The sequence below is a fragment of the Halichoerus grypus genome, chromosome 1, assembly GCF_964656455.1.
Source record: "Halichoerus grypus chromosome 1, mHalGry1.hap1.1, whole genome shotgun sequence".
Taxonomy (NCBI): domain Eukaryota; kingdom Metazoa; phylum Chordata; class Mammalia; order Carnivora; family Phocidae; genus Halichoerus; species Halichoerus grypus.
This window is the reverse complement of record NC_135712.1, coordinates 196,725,641-196,741,645: the sequence shown is the minus strand read 5'-3', so window position 1 is coordinate 196,741,645 and position 16,005 is coordinate 196,725,641. Positions and strand designations below refer to the sequence as shown.

The 16,005-nt window shown below is 52.7% G+C and overlaps 2 protein-coding genes across 7 annotated transcripts in view; both read left to right on the top strand.

Moving 5' to 3' along the window:
- Nucleotides 1–1,904, top strand: part of RAD54L2 (RAD54 like 2) — a 107,964-nt gene extending 106,060 nt beyond the window's left edge. For all 3 annotated transcript variants that reach the window (XM_036074900.2, XM_078077653.1, XM_036074899.2), the window contains one exon: nucleotides 705–1,904. In XM_036074900.2, the coding sequence (XP_035930793.1) occupies nucleotides 705–1,699 (995 nt within the window). In that variant the 3' untranslated portion in view covers nucleotides 1,700–1,904. The remainder of the gene's footprint in view (nucleotides 1–704) is intronic.
- Nucleotides 1,905–9,055: 7,151 nt separating this feature from the next.
- The window catches only part of TEX264 (testis expressed 264, ER-phagy receptor), a 30,280-nt gene continuing 23,330 nt past the window's right edge, over nucleotides 9,056–16,005 (top strand). Inside the window, exons 1-3 of one of the 4 annotated variants that reach the window (XM_036074907.2) lie at nucleotides 9,056–9,194; nucleotides 10,132–10,207; nucleotides 12,453–12,744. In XM_036074907.2, the coding sequence (XP_035930800.1) occupies nucleotides 12,487–12,744 (258 nt within the window). In that variant the 5' untranslated portion in view covers nucleotides 9,056–9,194; nucleotides 10,132–10,207; nucleotides 12,453–12,486. Of the gene's footprint in view, nucleotides 9,195–9,413; nucleotides 9,434–9,518; nucleotides 9,583–10,131; nucleotides 10,208–12,452; nucleotides 12,745–16,005 lie in introns of those variants that run through there. The other 3 variants (XM_036074903.2, XM_036074905.2, XM_036074904.2) reach the window with 3 other exon arrangements.

Here is a 16,005-nt window from a genome sequence, read left to right as displayed (position 1 = left end):
TAAAACAAAAGCTTACAACTCCATAATATTACCTACTATCCAGGCCGTATCCCCACTTGTCCTAGTCATTTTTCACAGCCGTGGATTTGGTTTTGTTTTTAAACCAGGATGGACCACTTTTTAAACTTCATTTTCCGGGACACCTGGGTGGCTCAGTCGTTAAGCATCTGCCTTTGGCTCGAGTCATGATCCCAGGGTCCTGGGATCAAGTCCCACGTCGGGCTCCCTGCTCAGCGGGGGTCTGCTGCTCCCTCTCCCTCTGCCACTCCCCCTGATTGTGCTCTCTCTCTCTCTCTCAAATAAATAAATAATTTTTTAAAAATCTTAAAAAAAAATTAACCTTCATTTTCCTTTTCTCTCCCATCCTGGTCACTGGCTGTCTCTGCCCCTTCTCAGAAGGAATCCAGCTAGTTATTAGAATGATCTTTTAGCATTTCATATTCATTATTTCCTAGGATTCACCTTGGTCAAGTTTCACAGTTTAGGGAACTGGGGTGCAGAGAAGTTACATGTCTTGTTTCCTAGATCAAAGGATTTCTTTCTCTGTGACTGGGAAAAGTTGCCTGGAGGATGTTGTTTGGACATCAGACTTTTTGAATTTGGGGGACCACAGGACAAGATTATTTTTTTAATGAAATTTTTCCTATACCCTCCTTCTCTCCCTGGTCATTCTGGTCCTCAGTTACCTACATTTTATTCTTCAGGTTCCCAGGGGCCTTCTCTCGAGTCCACAAGCAACGGCAGACACAGTGCCTCATCACCCAAAGCTCCTGACCCTGAGGGGCTGGCCAGGCCCGTCTCTCCAGACAGCCCGGAGATCATCAGTGAGCTCCAGCAGTATGCAGATGTGGCTGCCGCCAGGGAATCCCAACAGAGCTCCCCAAGCTCCAATGCCGCCCTGCCTGGCCCCCCGGGCCAACTTGTGGACAGCAGTGCTGTTCCTGGGACAGCTCTCGGGACTGAACCTCGACATGGGGGTCATTGCCTCAATAGTTCCCTCTTGGTGACCGGCCAGCCCTGTGGTGACAGGAACCCAGTGTTGGACTTACGGGGCCATAAGCGAAAGTTGGCCACACCACCTGCTGCCCAGGAGTCAGCCCGCCGGCGGTCCAGGAAGGGCCACCTGCCAGCCCCCGTGCAGCCATATGAACACGGGTATCCAGTTTCTGGCGGGTTTGCCATGCCACCCGTCTCCTTAAATCATAACCTCACCGCTCCCTTCACCTCCCAGGCTGGGGAGAACTCCTTGTTTATGGGCAGTACCCCCTCCTACTACCAGCTGTCCAATTTGCTGGCAGATGCCCGCCTGGTGTTTCCAGTGACTACTGACCCTCTGGTGCCAGCAGGCCCCGTCAGTTCCTCTTCCACGGCTACCTCAGTCACTGCCAGCAACCCCACCTTCATGCTCAACCCCTCTGTTCCAGGGATACTACCCAACTACTCACTCCCATTCTCACAGCCACTCCTGTCTGAGCCGAGGATGTTCGCGCCTTTTCCTTCCCCTGTCTTACCCAGCAACCTTTCACGGGGCATGTCTGTCTACCCAGGCTACATGTCCCCACATGCAGGCTACCCAGCTGGCGGCCTCCTCCGGTCCCAGGTGCCTCCATTTGACTCTCATGAGGTTGCTGAGGTGGGGTTCAGCTCCAATGATGATGAGGATAAGGACGATGATGTGATAGAGGTCACTGGGAAATAGCTGGGGAGCCCCTCTCCACCTCACTTGGGGCCCCTGGCAGGTTGCCCACCAAGCTGAAAGGCAGCAATCTGGGCTTTCTGAGAATAGGGCACTTGGCAGGAGGGAAAAGGAAGAGGACAAAGAAAGGTGGTTGACCACAATGGCAGGGCTCTGTTGCTGTTTAACAAAAGAGGCAAAAAAAAAAAAAAAAAAAACCAACAGAGCAGCAATAGCGGGAAATCAGGGACCCAAAACAGGAATGGAGGGGCAGGGCAGCTTGCCTCTCTTCCTGCCTGCCTTGCTTATGCTGTGTGCTTGCTTGCTTGCCATCTGGGTGTAGAAGCTCACATCCCATTTCTGTCTTTGGGAACATTCTCTCCCAAGAGAGCTGCCTTACTGGGTGACTTAGCTTGGCCTAGAGAGGGGAGGGGCGGGAAGAAGGGTAAGTGAAGGGTGGGCGGGGAGAACAGATTGAGATTTCATGTGAAGTGGAGTCCTTTTAGGGGCAGGAAAGAAGCAGACCAGGTATGTATGTTTGTGTGTGTGTGTGTGTGTGTGTTTTTATGTTTATGTCTGTATGTGTATGTAACAGAGCAGGGGTGGTGGTGGGAGGGGAGGGTGGGAAAGATGAAGGGGGAAACTAAAAAATGAATTTATTGTTTTTAAATGGAAATCAGAGTGTGGTGGTTCATGGCAACTATTAGTATGAACATCGGGATGAGCCCAGGAGAAGAGCCATGGAACCCTTAAGTTTCCTTCTAGTTGGGTGAAGAGAAGGCCCAGCTAATCCAAGTCCCTGGTCTTCATAGCTGCGTTTATTTTGGAATTTGGGGGAAATTATGAGAGAAAATGGGCATTACCAATCTCTGTGTCTTTCCCCAGTGGTTGTCTCTGAGCAGATCTCCCTTCCCAGGGTGTGAGATTGTGTGTGTGCAGAGGCTGGGATGGGGATACTGCGGTGTGTGAGCAAGAGGTCAGGGAATTGTGACCAGAATAGACCTTCACAAGGATGGAACTGAGCCCCCACCTGCCTGTCCTTGTGGCCTTTCCTTTCCTTTGCTTCCCTGCTAGAAAGCTCCATGTTAATTTATTTTTTATGGGCAATTATTTATTATTTGGACTTTTCCATGTGTCTTGTTTTTTTGGGGGGGTGGATTTGGGGAGGGTAGGAGATAGGAAGGGAAATGTTAAGATCTCCCAGACCCCATAGGGGTAAATAAATCCCAGGTAGATGGTGAATTGACCAAGGAAAGAGAGTTAGGCTTGACCAAAGTTTACACTAAATGACTATGTTTTCAGGAAATGGCCTCTCAGGAAGATCAGAGAATCTTGTGACTGGATAGTTAGTGGGGGTGAGACTCATTCCACAGAGATTGAAACTTGGGATCATGAAGTTTGCTATTAGGAAGTCAGTGACCCCAGATTTGGAGCTGTGTCCTCCTGGGATGACCTTAGAGGCAGGCCCTCTGTCTGAATAGTGAAGCTGTGCATACATAGGTGACTGCTGGGTTGAGAGAATAGACTATTGATTTCCTTTTGGGAAGTGTTTTGGCCTCCCCAGCCTATCAGATGATCATTATGGGCCTGGTGTCTGTTATCTCTGTCCTCTTTGAAGGAACACAGAGCAGCCCTTCCTCTGTAGGAGTCTTAAGTCTGGCCTTTGTCTGAAAAAAATACATCAGTCATTCTGGGTCTCCTCTTTCTTGTTGCCAATGGTGGGGGGCAGGGCATCTAGTCTTTAAGCATAAACACTGGCTGTCTTCCTATTGACTCGTTTTCCCCCTGCCACTGAGACTTTGCTAGGCAGTTCTTTATGGTGAACAAACCTGTCTGGCTTTAGAGTTTTGCCACCTATTCATGGGTCCCTCCTCACTGAGCAGCTGCTGCACCTGCCTCTTACCAACCTTGGAGGCAGCTTAGCCAGGTCACCCTTCGTAGTAGCTGCTTCTGCAACCCTTCTGACCAGCCTGTTTCCATTGTTGGAGGGCTTTAGCACATTCTGGGGTATTGTCCCCAGAGAAGAGACAAGGAGATGGCTGATGGGGCTGCATGCATGTGTGTGTGTGTGTGTGTGTGTGTGTATGTGTGTGTGTGTGTGTGCGTGCGTGCGCACGTTTGTGTGCTGTCTGGTTGCACCAAGAGTGGAACTTAAGGAGCTTTCACTCTCTTTTTTCATAGGTACCCTGTCAGACACTTAACTCTCCTACTCATAGAAGCCTTAGATCTACAATTTAGCTATGCAAATTATTTTAATAATTTTAAAATAGCAGTTCCAACCAGTGCTTTCTCTTCCAGATGCATCCCAGGAATGGATGCTGAAGGGACTCAGTTGGAGTGGGCTCTCAGGTTTGAGACTGGTGCAGTAGGAGTGAGCTAGCCTGGATCTCTGATTTGCAGAGCACACTCACAACCTGGGCTACAACTGATAGCCTCTAAGGCCCCGGAATACTGGGATCCCAGAGATGTGTGTGTGTGTATGTGTGTGTGTGTGTGTGTGTGTCGTGTTAGGGAAGGAGGAGTATGTCTGTGTTCACCTCTAAGAAGTCACAGCAGCAGGCTCTGAGAATCTGGAAACTATCAGCAAGGAATTGAAACCAGTCACTGGAAGGATGGGCCTTTGAAGGTACCAGGAAGTGAATGGGTATTCTGAGAGGCAGCACATACCTGTTCTCTACCCACTGATTCCAGGGGCTGGGTCTTGCTTCAGGTCAGAAGAGGCAATAGTTTTGGGAGGCTGACCTGGCTAGGGAAGGCTTTCTTTGATATGTGCAGCTTATATTGTATAGGGGGTATGGGGTGGGATCATGGGAAATTGGAATGCTACCAGTTTCATGCTTTGGGTTTTTGTTTTTTAATCTAAAAAACACTTTTCTGACTTTTCTGCTGTCTCTTTGTGTATGCTGGTAGGCAAGTGTGCGTGCACACCAAACATGAGCATGTGTGTGAGGGAAGCAGGAAATGTCTCAGAGCCTAAGAACCATGTTTCACAGCCTCTTTGATCAGAAACACTTGGTGGTGGCTTCCACCCACCATCCAGGCCTGAGTAAGGGAAGGGTGGTGATATGGGGTGGGGAGGGGTAGGGGTAGGCAGTAGATCAGGCCCCTCAGCATTTTCCCTCACCATTGTCTTCCATAGAATGTTTTCAAGGGCCTCTCAAGCCCCATCCATCTGGTTTAGCCTAAATCCTCAGGCTAGGGGAATATAGTACTACATAATGATTCAGGATTACCATTTGTAATGATACTCAATTTCCTTTTCTTAACATTGTTGTGGATAAAAATTGAACCAGAGACAAAGTAGCCATTTCAGTAAGAAAGTAAGTGAACCATGTTGGATCAGATCATTGGATATCTGCCAAGTCCTCACCCCCTTCAAGTTGTGCTTCTTGAGCATCTCTTTCCAGTCCTTGGAACTCTCTTCCCTAGGAATTAGTGTGTGGTATCTCTCTGTATACTTGTGATTCACAACTAAATATGAAATTCCCCTCTCCAGGGCATGAAGCAAATAGCTGGGATAAAGTTTTGCTGATAAGTTGAAACACTCAACCAAACTTTAGTCTGGGTGAGACACTGTCACTCCCAAAGCTGTCAGCAGAGCAAGGCCCTCTGTCTCAGTCTGTTCAAGCCTGGCATTGCTCTGAAACTGAGTCCTCATCCCATGGGGAATGTCGGGGGGGGGGGGTTACATTCCTTATTCCTAGTGTTCCTGGCCATGACCCCCTTCCTCCCACTTCCCAGTTTCCTGTGATTCCTCAGAAAACCAGTCTCCCTTCTGAGCCATGGCCTCCTGTGCACCCAGTTAAGTCATTCTTCCCCAATAAACCTACTCTGAGAGAAGAGCTCTTTCCCTCAGTGGACCCCCAGGAGACTTTCTGGCCCTCCTCTGACTTGTTCCCAGGAAATCTGCACCTCAAGGCCTGAGAATGCTGCGCTTTCCACTCTGTCCCCTCCTACTGACTCTTCTGCCCTGTGTGTTCCGATGTGACCCCTTCATGTCTCTTCTGTGCCACTAGCTTGGCCCTAGGCCTTTTATGAATACCCAAGTCTTAACGATGAACTTTCCAAGCAGGCAGTGTCCAACTTCTTCACTCTTCAGGGACCTGAGTCAGCCCCTTTCCTCTCACAGGTTGGTTGGATGTAGTAATCCAGTGCACTGGGAAGAGGTAGCCAGGTAGGCTGCAGAGTCTAGTGCAGAGGGCTGGAGGAGATTTGGGTACTCTGTTACCACTACTGGGGTGATATTCAGAAGAGGGGACCTCATACTGTGACCTGACCCAGGACCCTCCTGGAAGAGAGCTCAGCCCAAGTGTGTGTGCGCTTGAGTGTGTGTGCGTACGTGTGTACGTGCGAGATAGAGTGTGCACTTATGCACACGGGTGTAAACTGTTATCTGGTTTTGTTACTCAGGGTGGGCTGGGGACTCACGGGAAAAATCCCCCTCAGCCTGCCCAAGACTGGTTTTTTTCTGTACCCTCTGCAGAAGGGTCAGGGGAAGGGGGTCCAGGTGGGTTGAGGGGGTCGCAATGGATAACCACTAAGGCCACACTGCTGCCGGGAGGAGTGGGGGGATATGAAATGGCCCCAGGGACCTGGCACCTGGCTTTGGTTTTCCGTCTTCTTTCCTCAGGACGCCCCCTGAGGCCTGGGACCTGCTGCGACTGGCTTTGAGGAGCATCTGTGGCTGGGTGCTCCAGCTGCTGGTGTGATCATGGGCTTCCCTCCTCTCTCAGCAGGGCAGGTGCTCCTGCCCCAGAGACTGGGCAACTGGCTGTTTCTATGACGTATTTATTTTTACTTGTGTTTCATGTCACTTTTTTAAAAAAGCAACAGAACAATTGTCAGTATAACTGCCTATCAGTTTTCTTTATTTCTCTTTTTGTAAAATAAAATTTAAACTCAAGAAGGCAGTGTTGTTTGATCAAGGAATTGTCTGAACAGCTGTTTGGCTGGGTGGTGGTGAAAGGGATATAACAGAGTATAGTGGGCACTGGGATGGCACTTGGGGGGGGGTGGGGGAGGGCCAGAAAGTCTCCTGGGGGTCCATTGAGGGAAAGAGCTCTTCTCTCAGAGGGCAGACTTCTGGCAGGCTTCGTTGCAGGTGGGGTTCACTAGGCTTTTTCTGCCTTTGCTCCCCTGAAAAGGGCCACATTTCCTGGCTCTAGAGCAAACAGTGAAACTGACTCAGAATGGCCTGAGGCTAGATGGTCCTCAATCACGGCAAGTCCTGCTGGGGCAGCCCTAACCAGACTGGGTGGCTGGGGATTGGGTACAGCATCAGTGCCTCCAGCGGGTGGGAGATGGCTGGTGGCAGGATCTGCAGACCATCTTACACTGCATATGCCTTCTCCATTTGTCACGAGTTAGTGGGTCTATGAGGAGGTAAAGGAAGGTGGGGGTAGTCTACCTTTTTTGTCTCTCCCAAGTTTGGCCCTTGTAAGGGGAGGAGCCCTAGGGAAACAGTCTCTGGAAGTTTACTGAGGGAGAATTAAAGAGGCTTTGTGGGGATTTCTTGGACAGAGAAAGGCAGGAGGAGACAAAGGCCAAGTCTGGGCTCATGAGAGAATATATGCTATTGGGGGAGAGGACTGGGAGTGCAGTGTGTGTAGGGCAGATGGCTAGGTGAACAGGTCTGCTTACTCTCTTCAAGAGGGAAGAGGAACACTGCCTTTTGGCCGCTTGTCTTGGCTGCTGCCTCCTGGTGGCTAGCAGAGGTCTTGCAGCGATCCCTGCCAAGGGTTGGGCTTGCTCTGTTGGGAGGCGAAAGAGATGAAGGTGAGGAGGGGGGCTTATGGCCAGAAGCCTCAGTCACAGGCTGACTCTCCATTCACAGCAGAGGTGGTGAAGCTCCTAAGGTACACCCTGAATTCTGACGTGGGCCTCTGGAATTCCCCAACCAGCCCGAAGGAAGTGAGCAGAGAGGATGAGATGAGGAAAGGACAGCTCCGTACAATGGTTTCCTGGGAGAAACTCATCAGATTCTGAGAAACAGGAAAAATGATCAGGCAAAAGAACTGTGGGCAGAAGCTCTCTTGTCTCTGAACCATGAACTGGCTCTTATCCCATAGGAAATGCTCCCAAGTGTATAGCCCACTTGCCTGGAGCACCTAAAGGGTTTGATCATGTATTTGATGTTCATAAGCAAAACAGAACTGCCATGACCCTGCCAACCCAGCCCTGAATGCCTGTGAGGGGCCAGCTGGCTCTTTCTGCCAGAGAAAGCTCTCTCCCAGACAGCTGAGGACAGGCTTGGCCCTGTGGGTGAGGGTCATCCTTTCCTGCCTGTGGAAGGAACTGTGTGAAGTAGTAGGAAAGGAAGACAGGATTACGAGGGCCTCTGTGTGCCCAGTCTGCCCTTTGCTAGTGCAGTAGTGGAATCCACGCTAAGATGATTCCCCTTCCAAATATCGGTCCTCCCTGTCAGGAGCACCAAGGTAGCTCTTGGCCCAGCCTGTCTTGTAGCCAAGCTTAGGAGCATAGTTGTCCCCTCCCCTACTCCCTCCACTGCAAGACTGGGCCTCTCAGGAGGGCAAAGTTTGATCTTTGGGGCTCTAGGAGAGTACTTTGTAGGTCCTCAGAAATATGAGCGGAAGATTCAACCTATGTTCAAGGAGCTTACACTTGATCCGGGAGTTACCTAGAATACCTTAAGCTGGAAGGGCAGACCAGCCTCACCCAAGCACATCCTGGGCTCTGAGAGAGGAGCCTGGAGGGGGGCGGTTCCTGGTTAGCTCCAAGGGGGCGGGGCCTTGGTTTGTTCACTCAATTTCCCCAGCCCCTAGAACTATCTTGGCATCAGTTATCCCCAGCCTCTAGAACTATCCATCCTAGCCCCTAGAACTATTCAACTATCCTGGGTGGTTGAATGACCACTCCTGTACTCTGGTTGGGGTGGGGTGGGGTGGAGTGGAGTGTTGGAGACGTGACTGACATTTGCGCTGTTCCAGAGGTTGGATCCATTCGCTTCTTCCCTGCGTCCAAGTTGGGCGTCGGTTACCTCAGTTGTAAAAGGGGGACAAGTGGCCCTACCCTTCTGGGTTCACAGGTCTGTCGGGAAGCTTCAGGAAGAGAAAGTGGCAGGACGAAGGGTGGTACAAATAAATGCCAGAGGCTGATACTGCTGTGCTGAACTTCCCAAGCCTCTTCAAACGCTCCGCTCTGGTGAGGGCTTCCTTGGACCCTAGCCTGGCTCTCTACTGTGGGCCACCAGGCTGACTTCCGTCCGCCTCCCACGGCTGGGGCCGGGTAAGTTTGTGGGAGGCAGGAAGATGCTCAGGCGCTCCGCCCCTGACGGCAGGGGTGTGGGGGGTGGGGAGGGAAATGGGCGCCTCTCGTTGCTATGGAGATCGGGCGGGGCAGGCCTCCGCCCTCCGGGTCCCGCGCGCACGCGCCCACGGCCACGGCCACGTCCCGCCGCGAGAGGGGGCGGAGCGAACGTGCGCGGCGGGCGCGCGTAGGCTCCGCGACCTAGCCTGTAGCCGCCTGCGCGGATCGGCGTCCGCGGCGGGCGGCCGCTGAGGTGAGGGCCGGGCCGGAGGAGAGGCGTCCCGCTGGGGCGGCCCCACGCGCGCTGAGGGCCTGGAACCTCCGACCGCCTGGGAGCGACCTCAGGGGCCCCCGCGTCCCCTCCGTGACCCCCGCGGCCCAGGCCGCACTTTGCATCTTGTCTCGCCCGCAGCTGGCCCCGACCTGGTCCAAGGGCCCGAACGCGACCTTGGACCAGTCTACCACGCTGGGTCGCCTGTGCTTCGGCCTCCGGTGCAGGGCACGCCCCGAGGCAGTGAAGCCCGAGCGGGGGGTGGGGGTGGGGAACTGAGGCAAGAACCGCACTTTAACTCCGCCCCGGCCCCTGGAGGCCGCGCCTCGCAGCGGTGGCTACAAACTTTAGCGTCTCTTAAGTTTCGGAGGTGTGTGAGGCCCGGTGAGGTTGTGGCTGAAAAGAAAGGGGCTGGGTAAATAAGCGAGGTGCGGGTAAGCAGGGCTGGAAGCCCAGAGTGGGAAGCGGCGCACCTCCTTCCCGCGCAGGCCCCTCAGCACCCGGGTCTTTCCGCTCCCCGCTGGCACCGAAGTTTAAGGGCCTGGCCGGCTGCCGCGGCGCAAGTGAGCAGCTCCAGGAAGCCGGCGCGGGACAGCCCGCCCAGACCCTCGCCGGCAGCGGGCCAGAGGGGGCAGCCTGCCAGATGTCAGCGGCAGGGGCTGTTTCAGAGCGAGGTGCGGTGACTGGAACCCTCCAGGAAGAGGGCTCTCCAAAAACAGGGGCATGAGCCTGGCCCCAGTAAGAGTTCACATTATGAGGCCGAGTTTGGCTTCTGATTTCCGGAAGGGGTGTGAGGACGAGGTAGAGGTGCAACCTTGTGAAGACAGAGTTATTGTAGAGGCCCTAGTGGGCTTTCCCTGAAAAGGGGACAGTCAAGGCAGGGTGCCCAGCTCAGTGGTGATTTTCTCTCTGCCCCCAGCACTGGAGCACTTGGAGCACTTGGTCCCTGCGGCGCTGGATGCCATGAGTTGCTAGAAGTGAGCCTGTCTTTTCAGGTGAGCTTCCCCAGCCCTTATCCTGCCTTTTCTCTTGAGTTTGGGGAAATTCACTTTGCCCTGCCTCCCTCCTGTGCAGACCCAAGCTCTGGGGTGCATTTTCCCTCTATTCTGGGTAGTTTAGGAGGTGAGAGAAAGAGGGAGGTGGGAACTAAGTTGCTTTGAGGAGGATGGGGAGTGTGCAGCTGAGAGGGTAGGTCAAAGTGAGGGATGGTCACTCTCAAGGCAACGTGGAGACCTAGCTGCTGAGTGAGAGCTTCCAGCTGAGAGCCTTGGGTTCAGAGATGTCCAAGCATGGATTAGAAAAAAGCTTGAGCTTTTCTGGAAACCCTGTCACCAGGAAGGAGAACGTGGAAATGGGGCCTGGAGTCAGACTACTTGAGTTCCCATTGCCTGCATTTTGGTCTAGGGTTCTATTTAGTACCTGTGTGACCTTGAGTAAGTCTCTTAACCTCCTGATTCACACCTACCTTGTCTTGAGGATTAATAAAGTAGCTGTGTTTCAGCATTTAGATAGTGCCTGGCATATAGTAAGTACTCGGTAAAAGAGTTATCATCATTATCACGAAAGAAAACAGGAATGAAACTAGAGGCAAGATGAGTAGGACAGCGAATGCATCCCAAAAAAAGTACAACTGTGGGGCAGGAACACGTATGGGTAAGAAGACCAGTGTGATGCATCTCAATTTTATGATATCAGAGATGTAGGAGTTTAGTTTGCCTCTTTGTGAGGCAAACACTATGTGTTCATTGACTCCAAAGACAATTTTTCAGTAAAAAAATTTGACACCCAGAACCCATAGGGAACAAATTATTCCATAGAGCTAAGTTTTCCATAGGGCTGAAGTGTTGACTTTCAGCTCCCAGTCTTTTAAATTTTAAATACTTGGGGTGAGACTGTTCCTCCAATGGGTCACATGTTTCCCTTCCTCTTTAAACAGTCTCTGTGCTATGATTTTTTCCGCCCCCCCGGGCGACTCAGGTTAAACCTTCTTATAAGAGGGTTAGATTTCTGGCCCCGTGCTTCATGGAGGTTGAACGGTCTGCCTTGAGTGGCTCACACACCAGCCTCTGTTGTGTGTCTGGGCCTGCTCTTGAATAGCTTCTCTGCTTTTTTTTTTCCTACATTGAAATGAGTGTCTTTATTGCTTGTACCATACAGAAAGGAGGAATGAGGAAAGGCCAGTGAGGAGGAGGGACAATTGTCAGATAAACGACATAAACACAAAAAGGAAAAAAAAGACTCCCTCACCTCACCCCATGATGCCTTTCTGTGAACTACCTAGTAGAGGAGGTGGGGTGGCAGGATCAAAACCACAAAGAATAATTCTGAACACCTGGAGATGCTGGTGGCGGGGAGGAACAGGGCAGCAAGTAGACCCAGCTGTGACTCTCCCCAAGGCCAGCACCCGTTCCCCATGGGATGAACTGCTTGGGCCAGGGAATAATTGTTCTCCCTGGTGTGTTTCCATTTCTAGCAAACTTTTCTTCCTCCTCCTAGTTTTTAACCTATGAGCTGGAAAAGTGGGATGTAGCTTGTTGGCACCAGTGGTTCAAGTCTGGGAAGCACAGTGCTGGACTTTGTTCTGGCTGCTCAGGCTGATTTGATCTGATCTTTCCTTGGTTCTGGATGGGTGAGCTTGCTGGATACCAAGATTCCGAGGGCCAGATGTGTTTAGAGAAGGAGAGTTTCCTGTGAGAGTCTCTTCCTGTGGCACATTTTCCCCATGGGGTTTTTTTTCCTTATGGTTTACCTATTTGTTAATAAGTGATCGGACCCTGGCGCTTGCCCATCCTCCCCCTGGCAGTAGTCCATGAGGCTTGGGGAGGTCAGGCAGGCAGTGTGGCAGTGTGTGGAAAGGAAGAGGTAATGTAGGGAAAAGGCAGCCTGGCTGACGTCTTGCCCATCTTGGGGGAGGTTGGTCAGGGCTGGGAGTATGTCCCTGGCTGACTCACTCCTGTGCTCCTCTATGACTCAGTTTCCCCAGGTGTGACCAAGGGCTGCCAGCTGACAGGCAGAGCTGTTCTGGGAGCCTCAACAATTGTGATTAAGAAATAAAGAGGCTTGTGGCTTCAGTCATCCTTTGTAGCTCTCTTCTAGGTCACTCTGTGTGTAAACACCATGGCCCCTCCCCCTCCTGGGTCAGAGCACCCAAGGCAGGGCTGAGGTTGGGCCAGAAGTGGCTGGTGGGCAGGTGGGCACATTGGTCAGAGGAGCCTTCTCTCCCTCCTGTCTCTTTTGCAGCTGCCTGGGGGCACAGTGTTGGGGGCACAGAGCCATGTCTGACCTGCTCCTCCTAGGCCTGATTGGGGGCCTGACCCTGCTGCTGCTGCTGACACTGCTGGCCTTTGCCTGGTACTCAGGGCTGCTGGCTGGGGTGGCAGTGAGTGCTGGCTCACCCCCCATCCGCAATGTCACTGTGGCCTACAAGTTCCACATGGGGCCCTACAGCGAGACTGGGCGGCTGTTCACCGAGAGCTGCAGTGTCTCCCCCAAGCTCCGCTCCATCGCCGTCTACTACGACAATCCCCACATGGTAAGGAGCCTCCTGTGCCCTAGCTGGGGTTCCGCCCCATGGATGGACATGGGGCAGAGATGTTGTAGTTTCTGAGGAGGGGTGGGAAAATCTGTGAGCTGGTCCTACATACCACCTCCTCTCTGAGCTTGAAGCTCCTTCCAGATTTAACCTGGACTCCTGCTCCAGGCATCCTTTCTTCTTGCCCAGGTCTGGTTCTCGGCTCATGGCTACCCATGGACTTCTGACTGCAGGGGCCACACCATTGCGTGTCCCTAGTTTCTGCCAGGGATTTGGTCCCCTGCCTCTTCTTGCTGTGCCTCCTTCTTTCATCCCCATTTGAGGCCGTGCTCTAAGGCCGGGCTGTTCAGATTCCACCCTCTCTCTGGAGTCATATCTTATTGTTTCCACGCCTTTCCTCTTTCAGCTTTCCTGCTATGGCTACAGCTCCTCAAGGGTTGAGAGAGCAGGTCCTGGGCATGGGGCTTAGAATCCTACCTCTTCAGCCATTCTGGTGGCCCCTGCCTCAGTGATATTGCATTTCTTTGGATGTTAAGCTGCCTGGTTTGGAGAGGATGGGGCGGGGATCAAGTGGAGCCAGGTGAGCTGCCCAGAATATCTAGGATGCTGGGGTCAGAGATGAGCCCAGCATTACTGGCACCCTGTGGGCGTCTGGCTGTACTTAACAGCCTGTAGTGAGTCAGGGCTCACCAATGTGGCCTCTTGCCATGCATGGGGTGGTACTGCACACAGCTGCATGGGCTGGCAGCTCTACCAAGAGTTCTTCAGCCTTCAGCTCTGAGCCTTGGCAAACAGACCATTGGGAATCCCCAGCTCTGGATTCCTTGCCTGTAGAGCTCAAGTAGGCAAGGCCTACAGCCTACCCACTGTCTCCTACCAAGCCTCAGTGGGACACTTATAGAAACAAATGTGTGCTGACTCTCTGTGCCAGGTTCTACTCGACACCTGCACTCCAGAGATGACAAACCTGACCCTGCCCTCAAAAAAGCTTCACGTGGTTGGCAAGTCAGCACCATACAAATGAATCTCTAATAGGCCCTGTACTTGATGCCTATAGAGCTTTGAGCTGCAGGTTTGGGGAGCGTACTTTAAGTTTGCCTGAGAAGCTCACAGAGGAGGTGGACTTTAGCTGGGACTTCTCCCATGAGTAGAACTTTGCTCTGCCAGGAGGGGCCTTCTGACTGAGAGAAGTACGACAGTAAAGGCTTGCAGACATGGGACGATAGGGAAAGTGTAGCCAGTGGACATGTGGTGGGTGAAGAAAGCAGTAGAAACGTTCGTTGGGCCAGGCAGTGTGAGGAACAGCAGGTTGGGAGGCAAGGGGCAGCACAGTTTGCCCCCTGTGATTTAGGAAGCTAACTGGATGGCAGGTGGAGGAGGGGAGGAGATGAGGCAGGGAGGCCATTGAGGAGATTGGGCTAGGCCCAGGTGAGCGGTGACATTGGCCCGGTTGACGGATGAGTAGACAGGATTTGAGGTCACATGGTTGGGAGATGGCACTAAGTGGGAGTTGAGAGCGCTGGAGCCTAAGTGACCTGGGGCGGGAGCTGGGCTTTGGGAATCTCCTAGACCAGATGCTGGACCCCCACTCCTGTAGGGCTGTGTTCTGTAAACCCCTGCCCCTCCTTCCACACCTGGCCCAGTTGGAGCCCTCTACAAGCCCTCAGTGGGAAGGAGGAGAGTCCTTGCAGTTGCCTCTTTCCTCATCAGCATGTCCTGTTCCTAAAGCAGCACATTGCCTCTTGGGTTGGAAGTGCTAATTCCAGGATAGGAAAGGGCCAAGGCATCAGTGTACCTTGGGGTCAGTGCTAGAGGCTGATCCAGGGAACAGTGAGATAGAAGAATCTTGGCATGGTGTGCTCTCCCCATGGCCAGCCCAGCCACTGCCTCCAGGCAGCCCACCATATAGCTGTCTTGGGGTGGGGGTGGGGGGGCTGGTTGGTTGGGTGCAGCCTGACTTGGGTGCCAGTCTGAGAATACAGCCTCAAGGTTGGCAGTCCTGGGTTCTGATTCTGTTTCATCACTGTCATGCTGTACGATCTTGAGTATATCACATAATCTCTCTGAGCATCTGTTTCTTCATCTATAGAGCTATGTTAAGGTATCTGCTTCATATGTTGTCTGGCAAGAATTAAATTAGGTGGCATAGGTGAGGCATTCATCCTACCACCTGGCCCTCGATAGCTGTTTAACAACAACAAAAAAGGGTGGACAAGACATTCATGCTAATTAGGTGCGCTTGGGCATTAGGCTGAGCACTCATGACCCAGGCCTAGACCCTTGGCCTGGTTGTGGACATCTGGCTGTCTCAGAGGATGAATGTATAGGTTAAAGTGGTCCCTCTGATCCTGTTCCTCTCAGTCATGGGTCACTCCAGAAGACACCCGTGTCCACATTCAGAGCTAGGTCATACCCTGACACCTGGGATAGCTCAGGGATGCTTAGTCTCCACCTATTCTGGGAGCTGGGTAGTATATTCTCTGCCTAGCAGGGATTCTCACAGAGGGTTTAGGGGACCATGGACCCCCCCAGACTTCAGGTGCTCATGGCTATCACAGACCATCTGGTCTATAAGGACCTGGGGCCTCAGGGTCCACACTGCTGATGTGATAGAGGAGGAGACTGAGGATCAGATAGCAAGAGTTGAGGTATTGATCTCACATAGTTCACTCATACTTTTTGCTTTTATTTAATAAATGTGCCACACTGCTGGGCACTGGGGCACTGTGAAGACCAAAGGGCCCAGCCCTCAGGACCTCTCAGTGTGGGTGTATCAGGGGAGCCTGGGTGAGAGACCCCATCCAGTCCTGGGGAAGGCTAAGAACCCAAGCCTTCTCCCTAGGCTGCCTCCCTAAGCAGTGTCCAGCATGGGGCCCTGCATATTTTGGTTCACAGACGGAGGGGACAGGATGTAGGCTGAGCTGTTGTGTGGCCCATCCCCACACTTTCTCCCTCCCCAGTGAGCACAGTGGGAGCCAGAACCTGCTTCTGTGTGAGAGTAGGGAGGAGTGAGGCTCTTTCAGGTCTGTGAGTGGGCAGGGAGTGACCAGGTGAGAGGTGGCCACCTACTATCTACCAATGCTGCCCTCCCCCCTTAAGGTGTGAACTGACAGCTCTTTAGCCACTCCCCTTCTAGGCCTCAGCTCCTGGCCTCAGCTGGTCAGGGGGAGGCTGATTTCTGAGAAAGGCCTGGGGGAGGCCTCACTTGGTCTGGCTGTGGGCGCAGGAGTGACACAGGAAAGGGCACCACCAAGGCAAGGT